The 12706-nt window shown below is 40.3% G+C and overlaps 1 protein-coding gene across 18 annotated transcripts in view; it reads right to left on the bottom strand.

The window, feature by feature from the left end:
- WT1 (WT1 transcription factor) overlaps positions 1-12706 on the bottom strand; it is a 187164-nt gene that overhangs the window by 87211 nt on the left and 87247 nt on the right. For 11 of the 18 annotated variants that reach the window (XM_083837892.1, XM_083837891.1, XM_083837895.1 and 8 more), the window contains one exon: positions 8482-9847. The exons of 1 other annotated variant lie outside the window; for it this stretch is intronic. In XM_083837892.1, coding sequence (XP_083694018.1) covers positions 9726-9847 — 122 coding nt within the window. In that variant the 3' untranslated portion in view covers positions 8482-9725. 6 more of the 18 variants (XR_014584931.1, XR_014584933.1, XR_014584934.1 and 3 more) reach the window with 3 other exon arrangements.

Below are 12706 nucleotides of genomic sequence, written 5' to 3'. Positions count from 1 at the left end.
TGCTACTCAGATGCATAATTTTGTAAATAACCCTAAAATCCTACCCTCGTGGGTCACAGTCTTTTCATTTTGCCCTTGCCTGTGGCTGATTAACGCAAATTAAATTTCATGCCAGTCAGCTCAAGCAATCTGCACAGTGTACAGAAATGCAGCATTTCCACTAGAAGGCAAAATTGTTCTCAACAGTTACTGATGCTTTCACAAAAAGGTCAGAATTTTAAATGCACTGGTATCCAAGAGAAAAATTTAAAAATTGAATCATAGTAATCTTAGATTTTAAAAGACAATTGAAAAATCTAGCTGGGTTACTTTTGATTTTTTTCCAAGTGTAGTATAAGTCTGAATAAAAACATTTAAAACGTACAACAACAACCCTGCCTTTTAAAGATTGATCTCTGTAAAAAGAGCCAGGAATGTACTTAGCTATTTCCAGAAAATGGCCAAGTTAAACAACACACAATGACAAAATTTCCCCTGACTAAAAAAATGTAATACATTTCATGACTATTCACTACATTGCTCCTAAAATGAGTTCACATTTTGAGCCAGTATTTCAGTTAAGTCTCATAGTTAGCTCAGCCCTGTCTTCTTACATTAAATACTAATTCCAGGCAGAGAGAGGAAGTTTAAAAACAAACAAACAAAACCCAAACAAACAAACAAAAAAGCAGCCTCAGGAGACACACTGGAATGCAGCTGAACTATATGCTATACAGAACACAATCCCAGTACATAGGCCTTACTGAAGTCTTGATATCAATGTGCCAGAGCATCCTCTGCATATTCCTTTGAAATAACTGAAATACTACATTTGGAATAACCAGTGTTTTCTGAACCTAATCCGGCAATTTTTAGTCAGGTAGACGTTCTTTTCCTATGAACTTCAGGAACATGGGAGTTTTTCCTGTTTTCTAAGTAAGAATTTAAGACTGCAAATTCAGCAGAGGTTGATTCTAGAGTATTGCATTATACTGCATTTATTAACAAGGGAGATTAATGTTTTAACTGGCTGGACTCAAAATTCATAGTTAATTGGGAAATTCAATCTTTAGTGTTTTTTGTTTCCCTACAGAACCCAGTTCCAATAAATACTCTGTTGCCATTAGAAATTACATTGCATAAGTCTCTATTAAACAAAACATTTCAAGATGTAAACACTTAAAAAGAACAGTGTACTTTTTGCTGAGGCTGTCCCCCCAGAATTGGGTTTGGTCAGTCCAATTTTTTTAATATGATTTTGGGTATCTAGCCTGTACAAAGGTTTTTGTAATGTAATTACTTGAAACAAAATAACACTAACAAATCAAATAGGTGAACTACAGAGAGTCTTCAGCAAGAAAAAAAAAAAAAATCACTTTCTCTTTTTTAGTTGACATTCTTTCATGAGGAATTTTAGCTCTCTCTGAAATGCTGAAGAAAATATTTGTTCTCTAAGCAAATATACCCTATCTGTATATGAGGTTTTAAAAGTTGCCGCTTTAAATCAAATATCACTGAATAGCTAAATAACATTATCAAGGTATCAGGTGCTTCATGTTTGTCAGTGTAGCTATGAAATATTCTCCTGCTAGCTGACCGCCTTTAATTTAGCCTAGGCTCATACTAAAATGTATGGTTGGACGATCAGAGATTTACACGACGGAAGCCTGGGGGCTTCAGACCAGCGTCTCCACATGCGCAGCCACTAAGCATGAAAGCCAAAGAGCGGGAGGGCAGGATGAGCAGCCCGTTAGCTCCCACAGGGTGCAAGTCCAGGACTCTCCAATATGGATCTGAAGTACAGCGGTAAAGGCCTGAAGTGAAAAAATGCACAGCTACTGCCTAGTCTCTGTGTTGGGCTCTACCATGTGGGGCCAGGAATATTTCCTCTTCAGGGCATGGGTTAATTTTTTGCCTCTAGTATACATAGTGATTTGTAAAATATACAATGGGAATGTCTTTGGCGTTTGATTCAGCTTCAGAAAAAAAGTGAGCTTCTGAAAGGCTGAACTGCTAGGCCTGTGTGAGCTGGGTGAGAACTCAAGGGTTAACAAAACCAATCGTGAGCAGCAATCAAGAGGCAGAGAGTAGCAAACATACTGGACACAAACAGGTGATAAAAGCCGATAAGAGAGATGACAAAATTAAGAAAATAAAGAACACTGTTATAAAGATTTATAGATCAGCTAAAGCAGAGCAAAATAAATGATAACAAATACTGATAAAAAAGAAATGGGGCATCGGCCATATAAACACACAGGAAACTTCAATGCTTCTGTATAGTACTATGACACTGCTTTGTTTACACCAGCATTGACCTTTTGCTCCCAAAGAAGTTTATTAACCATCTTGGTCTTTCTTTGTGTTGCTTTACTCATCAAGAGAAAGTTGTACAGGGTTGATTCTGATGAATGGCTTTTTCAGAAAGTCAAGTTATCCTTGACTAGATGCAGATGGCCTAGTAAAAAATGAATGCTGCCAGCAGACATTGTCTTTATCAGTAGTAAAAGTTCAGCAGGGACTAGACTTCCTCATCTCTGGCCAGAGAAACCCAGCCTTCTGTTTCAGCACCATATCACATATTGTCCTAATGAATTCTTGTAACACACTGCAGCCCAGATAAATATGCTTATATTAATGTTTTTTGGCAGTCTGGGGCATGGTACAGAATTGACACAAGTGTTTGGATTCTGCCTGAAGCAGACACCAGGAATTTACACAGCTAAGAAATATTGGACTGTCGTTAGGTTGTTTGTCCTGCGTGATGACCTTCAGTATTGCAAACTGCAGTTCATCCTCCATAGACTGCCTTCATAAAGGGGAAGCCTGCAGCAAGCCGTGCTGAAGCCCTGCAGCTCCAAGCAGCCAGAGGAAGCAGCTCAGTCGCTAGAAAGTTTCATTCATTCCACAGCAGTGCAAGCACTAATTTGAGATCCATATTTCAAGCAGTCCAGTGGGCTTTCACCAGGGCAATATCTGTGGCAGGCAATTCAAATCCTGCTGCCTTGTGGTCTTTCCTTTCTTTGATTCTCTGTTAATTCTTCCTTCCAATAACAGAAAGAAACACACATCTCCACACTTCCGAGGTAATGAGCAGTGAGTGATTTACAGTGAACACCTCTTCAGAGCATGAAGCCTCATTCTGGGTAACCTCAAGGACAGTAGGATCTTGGCCTTTGAAGAAGACCCCAGGCAATACCAGAGGCAAACAGCAACCAGATTTTAAAAACTCAGTGATTCTCGATAGCTACCCCGGTCCACTTGGATACATGCTGTAATAATAACATATGTAGGCTGCTGCAATACATTTTGAGTTGTATGACATGATATTCTGCAGCTCTGAGTGCTGCTTTGCAAGCATGGTAACTTTCTGTTGCAACTTAGGAAATTCCTGCAGCTGCAGCGGGTGGCTTGGCCATCCTGCGTTCCCAGAAATGTAGCTGTCGTACAAGCAAGCAAACCTTCTAGGACAAGCCACCTAGTGTCTGAAAGTGAAAAAGCTTTCTAGTCTATAGTTCTTTGTCGAACTGACTTTCTTAGCACACAGTAGATAAAAACCTCTTTATTTGCCTTTACAATGTACCTTTGCTGTGTCGCTAGGCCCATAACTTAACATAAAAACCTCAGTGATATGGTTAAAAATGTCAGAGACCTTCCCAAGAAGGAACATTAAGCAGATGTGATTATTGTACTAGTAGAGCGCATGCACAAGGACACACAACTCTCGGGCAGGATTTTTTCTGGGCAATGAAGTTACATTTTTTTTCAGTTATGTTTTTCAACATTTCATTCAAATAAATGGGAGTTCTGGGGCATGACTCAGATGTGAATGAGCCATAAAAAGAAACGGCCTGAAAATAAATACGTATATTTCTCTCCTGCACCACCATACTAAAGGCGTACCCTGTGTGGTTTTTTAAATCCTCTTGCACCAAAAGGGCTTTTTTGATGCTGGGGAAAGGCACCTAGTTTTATATTAGATGTATCTAGCCATTCAAGCCAGGATGATCTGACAGGGCTTGCCATTACTGCTCAGCTTATTTTTGCAGCTTAAGATCTTGTCTCTGCAAGAGTTCCTCAGAACATAAGTACCCTGTTTCACATAAAAAAACAGTGATGCTATTAAATTATATTTACACCTGTGGTATATGCATTTAGTCATCCGGATTAAAAAAAAGCCCTGCCTTGGCCTGTACTTTCTCATTCAAGATTTTCAGTGCCTTTAAACACTTGAATTTTAACACCTTACCTATGGCTTGCAGCCTCTTTGGGGCAGCGTCTTCCTGTGTTCCTACAGTTGCCAGCCCAAGACCTGCCCGTGTTACATGTGGCTTCTAGAAGAATGCCACCTTTCAGATCATGCTCAATGATCAGAGCTCTTTGAGGTCTCAAAGCTGGCATGTCTGGTTGGATTTCAATCTATATGGAAAACCACACTTCCTTTACTGGATACTCTGACTTATTTCCATTGGCCATGACGGTCTTGGTCACCTCACCACCATTATTTAAGAACCTCACTGTGCTGGTAGAGCCAAATGTGTTTATCAGTGCACAGATGGTTTGAGTTGGAAGGGACTAAAGATCACCCAGTTGATGGCCAAACTGAGCACATAAAACCAGGTTTCATCATGCTGCTATTTGAAGCCACGGAAGTTCTGCCAGTATTTTTTATGGGAATCAACGCAGGCTGTGCTGACAACATCAAAGTATGCAAAGCTTAGTACAAGCAGAGAAGAACATAATCTCTGTGTATTTTGTCTTTGCCTCATTTAAATCATATTCTAGCCAACCCTGTTCTTTCCTATATTACAAATAGTCTCTCATGAAAAACGGAAAAAAAAAGTTTTTGTTTTTTTTGATGTCTGTGTGCTCTATGCTGGTAACTTGCTAGAAGACAAGCTGTTTGGGTAGAAGTTCTTCAAAAATCTGCTTTTCAGCAAGTGTGTCGGGGCACCTCACCAGTGAAACCAAGGGCAGCAGTTAGAACCAGTGCACCTGAGAGCTCACCCATTTCTACCTGCCAGGCTCATCTTCCTTTCAGGAAGATGTTCTGACAGTTTCCTGTCTGTTCAGAAACTGTTCTGACAGTTTCCCTTTGTCCCACACAGGACCCTGCTGACAGCCCTGGAAAGTCTCCCCAGAATGCCAGTAGCCACTCGGCTCCTCTGCTGAGCACCGGGGGCTCAGAGCTCTCTGAGGCTATTGGCCCACCGTGCCTGTCCTCCGAGTTTATCTCAACTCTACCCCCGGTTTTGTCACTGTATCCTTCAATCCCCTCTCTCCCCATAAAAGTGTCTAGCTGTCTCTTAAACTCACTTTACCATTTGCTTCTTTGACCTCACTTGGCAACTTATCCTTGTGTTTATTATTTGAGGTGGAATAGTTCTGGCTACATTCCTGGTTTTACTCTTAATTGTCTAATTTTTAGAATGGTGTCAGTGGGGGTGGGATTTGGGTTTGGTTTTTTTTGTTTTTGTTTTTTTTTAAACTCATTGCTCTTGTGACCAGGTCTTCATTTTCACTAGGCTCCTTCGTGTCATCAGGACTTCCAATAGCTAAAAGGATCCTCATGAATCTTTTATTGGATCTTCCCAAATATTGCATCTGGCCTTTCTCATCCACTACTGCCATTCTGAACTGCATACACTGCCTTTAATTACTTTTTTGTTAATTGGGGGAGGGGGGCATTTTCCTGAAGTGAGGAGGAATTCTCCAGCTCAAAAGCCGAGTGATTCTCCCTGCCACTACATTCGCCAAGGGGAAGGTACCAACAGGGCTCAAGCAGGACCAAGCAGCACAACCTTTGCACATCCTCTGGCAGCACACCTCTGCCACGTGGTTGCCTTCATGTACCCTCCTCATGCCAGATACTGGCAGCTCCGAGGTGCGGAGCTGCGCATATCTCCGGGCCCCTTGGTCCATCCCAAAGCCTTGTCGCACTTTTGGACATGGTGCAGGGAGCAGCGTGCTTACCGTACTGGATTTGCTGTCAGGTCACACTGGTGATTGGAAAACACTGTGCATGATAGGGTTTTCTCAGTGCCTGTTTGGAGAAGGGGAAGGAGGAAGAAACACTCATTTAAAGCACCCACCTTCATCTTCAGGACCTGTTCTCAGTTGCTCTAAGGTTGGTTGCTGGGGCAGTGAAATGAATCCTACTGACATCCTGAAACAGATAGGTCTGGTTGGAATGGCATCTAAAATGAACGAGTTGCCTAACCCACCACGGAGAGAGAAACAAAGAGCTACTTCTCTGCTAGTCCCCCATTTCCCTTACAGGAATGTCCGGAGGATAGGACTGCCTTCTTGTCGGTTGCCTAATTGCAGCCAGATAATGCCTCTGTACCTCCTGCTTGGCCAACACAGTCTGTGCCCTAAAGAATCTGATGTGCACCAGAAGTACGGCCATGTGGCTACAGTTTAGGCACGTTAGGTCTCAGGTGTTTATCAAGCAGAAGGGACACTTGGCTGGATTCACCTACCTTGAAAAAAAATCAGTGCAAGGGAATCCTTGAATCTCAGCTGACAACATCAGAGAGAAAAGAGATAATGTTCCCTTTCCTACCCAACACATACTGTACATCATGAAGTGACAAGAAAAAGTACACGTGTTACCTATGCCACTAACATTCTGTATTCTGGGGGTGAGGGAAGCTACAGAACAGGAAAAGTATGTCAGTCACAGTAAGACATTAACCATCAGCCAAAATAGCATCAGTCACTATTTGCAGTTTAAGAACACAGGCCAGAGGCATAAAAGATTTTTTTAATTAATTGTGGAATTGAAAATTTTCCAGAGAGTTAAGGATACTTGTAAGACATAATGAAGTGCAGCCCCCTTGTCTTTCATACGGAGGTCAAGCTCACAGAAACCTGGCCTGCTGAGCAGTTTCTTCTTGCTGCAAAATGAGGAATTGCATGCTGCAAAAACCAGCATCTGGGGGCTGCTTCTGAGAAATTCATGTAGTACAGCACTTCAATAAAAGTGGCTTACCTTGCTGATAGAATCTTGGAAACAGGGAAATGAGAGGGAGAGACATAAAATGCCTCTCACAACAAAGACTGTAAAATGACTAGGAATAACAATAAAAAAATCACGTAAACATTTACCTTTGTCTTCACTGTACTTGGAGTGTTGGAGGACATAATGAGCATCAAACAGTAGAGTAGCAGTAAGTACTTTCATTGAAAAAGGGGCGACAGCAAAAACCAGAGGACATACTCCATCACTCATCACCCCATACTTCATTTTTGTAGCCATCTACTGTTATTATTTGGCATGCTATTCACCAAGCAGCAAAACTATGGATGTACTTATTCACAGGTCATTGGAAGTCTGGCCCGTGCTGCAGTGGAGTTTTGGTTATATTTCACAAAAGATAGTTTTATTTATGTTTGACTAATGCAGGCACAACTGGAGGTTGATTTTTCTTTTTTTGGCTTTTAGTATAAACATTTCTGACAGCTCTCTATTTTGGGTGCAGGCTGAAAAACATTGTTTTGTAGTTGCAGAACATTGCTGGGTAAATCAGAAGACATTGTTTTTACGACTGAACTTTTCTCTCAAGAAAGCAGGAGGAGTTGCTTTATTTTTTAATTCTGAGCAGTTTTATATACACCATTCACTCCAAATATTTGATGTTTGCCACGCTTGTTATGAGTTTCTCCAGAGAGATGCTGTCTTTTGGCAGCAAAAGATAAAGTTGACTGATACAAATGAGTCACAGTACCCCAACAGTAATTAACAGTGATGCAATACCCAAGCGAAAAAGAGGACTTGAAGAATTAACTGTTGAGTTTTCTTGACGATGCAGCTGCACTTTAAGAGAGAAAGCTCAACCCATCATAGAACTCCATTGTGTACATTAGAGAAAAAAGCTTGGCAAGATACATTAAAGATTTTTGCTAAAGAGATACAAATATTTTGCAAGGTCAAAGGGCACTCAGGCAGGCTGTACTTACTTCCAAAGAAAAGCAGGCAGTATGACAAAGAAACAATAATTTTTTTTTATCTTCATTTTCACACTTCATCATCTACGAAAGACTGTCTTTTTCAACCTGCTGAACTGATTTAAGCCACCTCAACTCTAAGTTAACTTTTACTTAAAAGTCACCGTATGACATCGTAATCTAAGAAGTTATCTGTGCTTATGGTTTCAGCACAGTTCTACAGAAGGCCAATACTTCTATTTATAAACTGGATTGTACTATGCTATAAAGTCTTTATACAAATCGTATAGATCTAAAGAAAAGGAATATTTTTGTAAGAAGACGAACGATTGAAGCAACTGTGTTATAGCACAATATGAAACTTGACACTGTTTTCTGCTGCCAGTATGATTCCCAAGTGAGATGGATAAATTGTGGTCAAGACCTGGACAGGTTAACTAGTGGTCATCAGTGCTGGTGGTACCTTTATATACAAAAAAAAAATGGATACTATTGGACAGGGCATTTGAAATTTAATACCAGACATGAAACAAGACATCTGCTGGACTCTCATTTGTTTCTCTTTGAATGGGCTTTAATTGAAAGCTCAGTGAAAAATGCAGGTTACATTCTTAGTGTTATCAATAGTTTGTAACAGCAACAACATCAGAACAGTGATGCATCTAATATTTATACACTTTCTAATTTTAGATGTCTAAGAGCAATACATTATCAGATATATATATACACACAATTTCAAGCAATTAAAAGTAAATAATAAACCCCTCCTCCCAAAACCCTGAAACAATATATTTCCTTACGCTAATAATGTCTTTTTCACATATACTTGACAAAGAGTCTTTTTAAGTTACTTATCTTAAGAGTAATCTGTTAATGGAGATCCTGGACCAGCCCCATTAAAAGTTCAGTTTTAAGTTTATACAGCTTGCTAGCCACATAACCAGTGTGGCTTTACATTGTAAACAAATCCCAAATGTCTACAATGATTGGAATCACTTTTGTGTAAAGGAGATCTATGCATCACATGATGGAATAAATTTAAACCAATACATTAAAAGGGGGGGGGGCGTGGAGGGAAAGAGAGTTATTTGACAAACGAAACAGTTTGGAGGGATCAATTATGTGATTATTTAAAAAACAAGTTAACTTAATGGTAAGATTCTTATTTTCTGTACAGAGGTTCTGGTTCATCTAGCTTTAGCTGCTATAGAAATAATTTCTTTAAAAAAAGGTTTGATTTGCGAAATTCAGAAGCATTGCTTCCAACTTTAAAAGCTTGCCCTTTGGCAGTACAAGTACAAAGCTTACCGAAAGTATCTCAGTTGATTGTTCTGTCTCATCTGGTGAGGATAACTGTACTAGCATTTGGAAACTTCAGGATATGCACAAAAGTAGTAAGCATAAAGCTTACCTGCAACAGGGACTGATCACCCTGCCTGCTGCTGGACTTAAAAAGGTAGAATAAAATGTACCTAGAAAAGTTCAAGCGAAAATAAAAACAGAAAACTGGAAACACCCATGGAAGGTAAGCATAGGTTAGAGTAATCTTGAAACTGCGGCAATCTTGCTCACTTTTTAGCAAAATTACAAATAAAAATCTTCTGAACTTTTTGGATAAGAAATTTTGTAAGTCCAAATGGAAGACAAAGCTGAGCAGAATCCTACGGTTTAGTTAACTTGTGTCAAATGGGATGCGAAGACAGCTGCAGCTTTCTGACAGAGGTGATCGAAGATGGCTGATAAAGTTTGCAGTAGCTCATAGTGTCCCATCTGGTTTATTCACTTGTTTGAACTGTCTAAAGGGCCAACTGCAGTTTAGTCATGTTCCTCTGGTGCATGTTGTGATGACGAACTAATTCATCAGACCTGGCAAATTTTTTTTGACAGCTGGGCCACCGGCAACTGAAAGGCTTTTCACCTGTTAACGAAACACCCTGTTATTAACTGGGTATACAGCTTGCTTGGGACACTGATATTTCTTTTCTTTCTGTGGGGCTGTGAGGAGCTAGGCAGATCTCCTGGCAGGAGGAGAGGCATCCTGGGCCATGCTGAGAGGATGTGGGAGTGCCCTCAATTACTGCTCACATCAGCACTCAGTGCTTTCTTACATCTCCCCCAGCTGATGTTTACCAACAGCCTTTCCACGTGATGTAGAGCATTTTGCAGTGGATCGTTCCTGAAGACAGGACTTTACTGAACACCCCATTGACATGTTTATGCTACTCTCAGTTCTTGGACGAATTGGTTTAGAATTCACTCTGGCATTCACACAAGCTTCAATTGCACCTCTGACTGTGGTGCAGACATACTGTTAGTCACTGTGAGAATTGTCAGTGACTGCTTAGAGCTTGACCTCAAGTCAGGGAGAGTTTTTCCTGCAAGTTCAATGAGTTTTGCCCAGAGTTCCTTGAAACTGGTGAGTGTAAAGGAATATGGCAGAAGCAACAGCAGTCAACATGAAGTTTGCCGAGCCAGACTGAAAGTTTCCCACTACTGTCTAAATAAAGTAGATTCACATCTATGGGATGTTTTAAAGGCCCCAATATTCAGTATTTTTCTAACATTCTCACAGGTATAATAATAATTCACTAAAAATGACCCCAAACAAAGCAGATACAATTTTAACAATAAATGCCATCACCTCTTTACAGTTTAATCTGGTCTGTCTATTTTCTACAATATTTAAGAGGAATTTCAGGCTGTGTGTCTGATGCCGCAGGAATGCTGATGGAATGCTTTCATTAGCTCAGAGCAGTGCCCACTGACTCGTGTTTCTTTTAGACTTGCATTTTCTTCCCCTCCACTGCCCCAGATAGATGCAGTATTTTACAGTAGGTTCAGCTCTGGGCTCTTCCATGCTGTCTATACACCTCGTACTCTCCAACTCAAGACACACTGGGGTGGTACGAGGTCACCCAACCATCTTCTTTTCTTCTTTGCCTCACACTTTGTACATTTCACAAACATCCTAATTCAGGCAAAAGCAAATCTGGCATTGGCATAAATGCTGTGTATTTCTGTTTGCAAAATCCCACGCAATAAACAGATTATATAAAGCAGGGAAATTGACTTAAAATCTACTTTATCCACTTAACATACATGCTGCCAAAAGCATCAACCATCTCACATGAGTGCATAAAACAGTATGGGACGAAGCTGATCTGGTCAGAGCTACTGATAAAAATCACAGATTGTATAAAGTGGTCTTCTTTCATCTCAGCAGCATTAACAAAACCATCCTGTGAACTGATGCGAGCTATGTATTACTGGCCAATTTTTCACTGAACTACCACACTAAAAGCAGCAAAGAGTTTTGCTGTTTCACAAGCAATTCCAATTGTCCACTCATGACAGGGGGCAACAATCTGTTAATTCTGTGCTGGGCACAGATTATCTTACATAGTTTCACTGTACAGACATCAGAAATAACATTTCAATTGCTAAAAATAGACAAGAGGCCCTGAATTTGTAGCTTACCAAATAGTTTAACAGTTGATTTACAAATAAGCCACAAGAGATGAAAGTTATCTGCACTTCCCTTCATCAAGATTTAACATGGAACAAGTTAAACTGAGCTAAGTGTTTTCTTGCAAAATTTAGGGGACAAAATAGAAAGAGGAATCAAGGAGGAATGAAACCACAGGGCAGGATGGACATGAAAAATCCCCAAATATCACTCGTGCTCATTCCTCTCAGGATATGTATATTTAACAGTCAAAGGAGCATGAAAAATCCAACATTGCCGACAGGAGCATCGTCACAGCAGCAGGCAGCTGAGCTGCAGAGCCCCCACAGAACCTGAGCCAGTGGCAGGCAGCGAGCCCAGGCCAAGGTCTGTGCTATGAGGTAATTAGCGCTCAAGTGAGGCTGCTTTCAGCAACGAGGGCAGGGTGGGCTTGGATCACGTGGAGCAAGGAAGAACTAGAACAGGGAGATTAGTTTCACTAGAAAAAAAGAGAGTAATTATTCACTGATTTAGCTGATCTGGGGTAAAAAATTACTGAAGTCAGGAGATCATGGAGTCTTTCCATGAATTATCAGATCAGTTAGCAGTGAAATGCGAAGGAGAATATAGTTTTTCCTAATTTGCTAACATGTGGCAGCCACTTGCCATTTTGTCTCTACCAGAATGTTACCTCTTGGTGATTATGAAAATATCTTGCTTCATACACATGCACCAGAACCAGAACCGGATCCTGCAGCTCAGCGTGAAATGACAGGGAGAACGCAGTAACACGGCCATGCCCTTTGCCATTTATAGATTGCAAGTGCAGATATCATCACTGCTTGAAGCATTTATCTGGCCGGTGCCACAGAAAATGCCGTTATTCTTGTGAATCATTCTCTTTATTAAAATTTCTTTTTTATACTTGAAAGTCTTTAATAGGTATTTTTTATGGTCCAGAAAAGAAGAAAGAATCCTTAGCAGAACAAAATAGGATTTTCTGGCTCCTTGTCCACCAGCAGAGAGACTGAATTTGAAAAGGTTAGCCCCGGTGTAGAAAACACTGTGACATCTAGTAACATGTCAAAGCACTTGGTAAACAATCACTTCATAAAAATATGGCATATGTAGTGGAAGGGAACATAAAATGCCACTTCATAAGAATAATTCTAAAACTTAAAACTAAAATATAGAGGTTGCTGAAGTTGCCTCTTAATGGTGTTTACATTTATGTGAGGACAAAGTAGACTAAAATGCCTGCTATTTTTTCCCCTGTATTTATGTGAAATATCATAGTTTCTACAAAAAGGTCCTTGAATATTTGAGTAAGCT

This window comes from Anser anser, assembly GCF_964211835.1.
Source record: "Anser anser genome assembly, chromosome: 5".
NCBI lineage: Eukaryota > Metazoa > Chordata > Aves > Anseriformes > Anatidae > Anser > Anser anser.
This window is presented reverse-complemented; position numbering and strand designations above follow the sequence as displayed.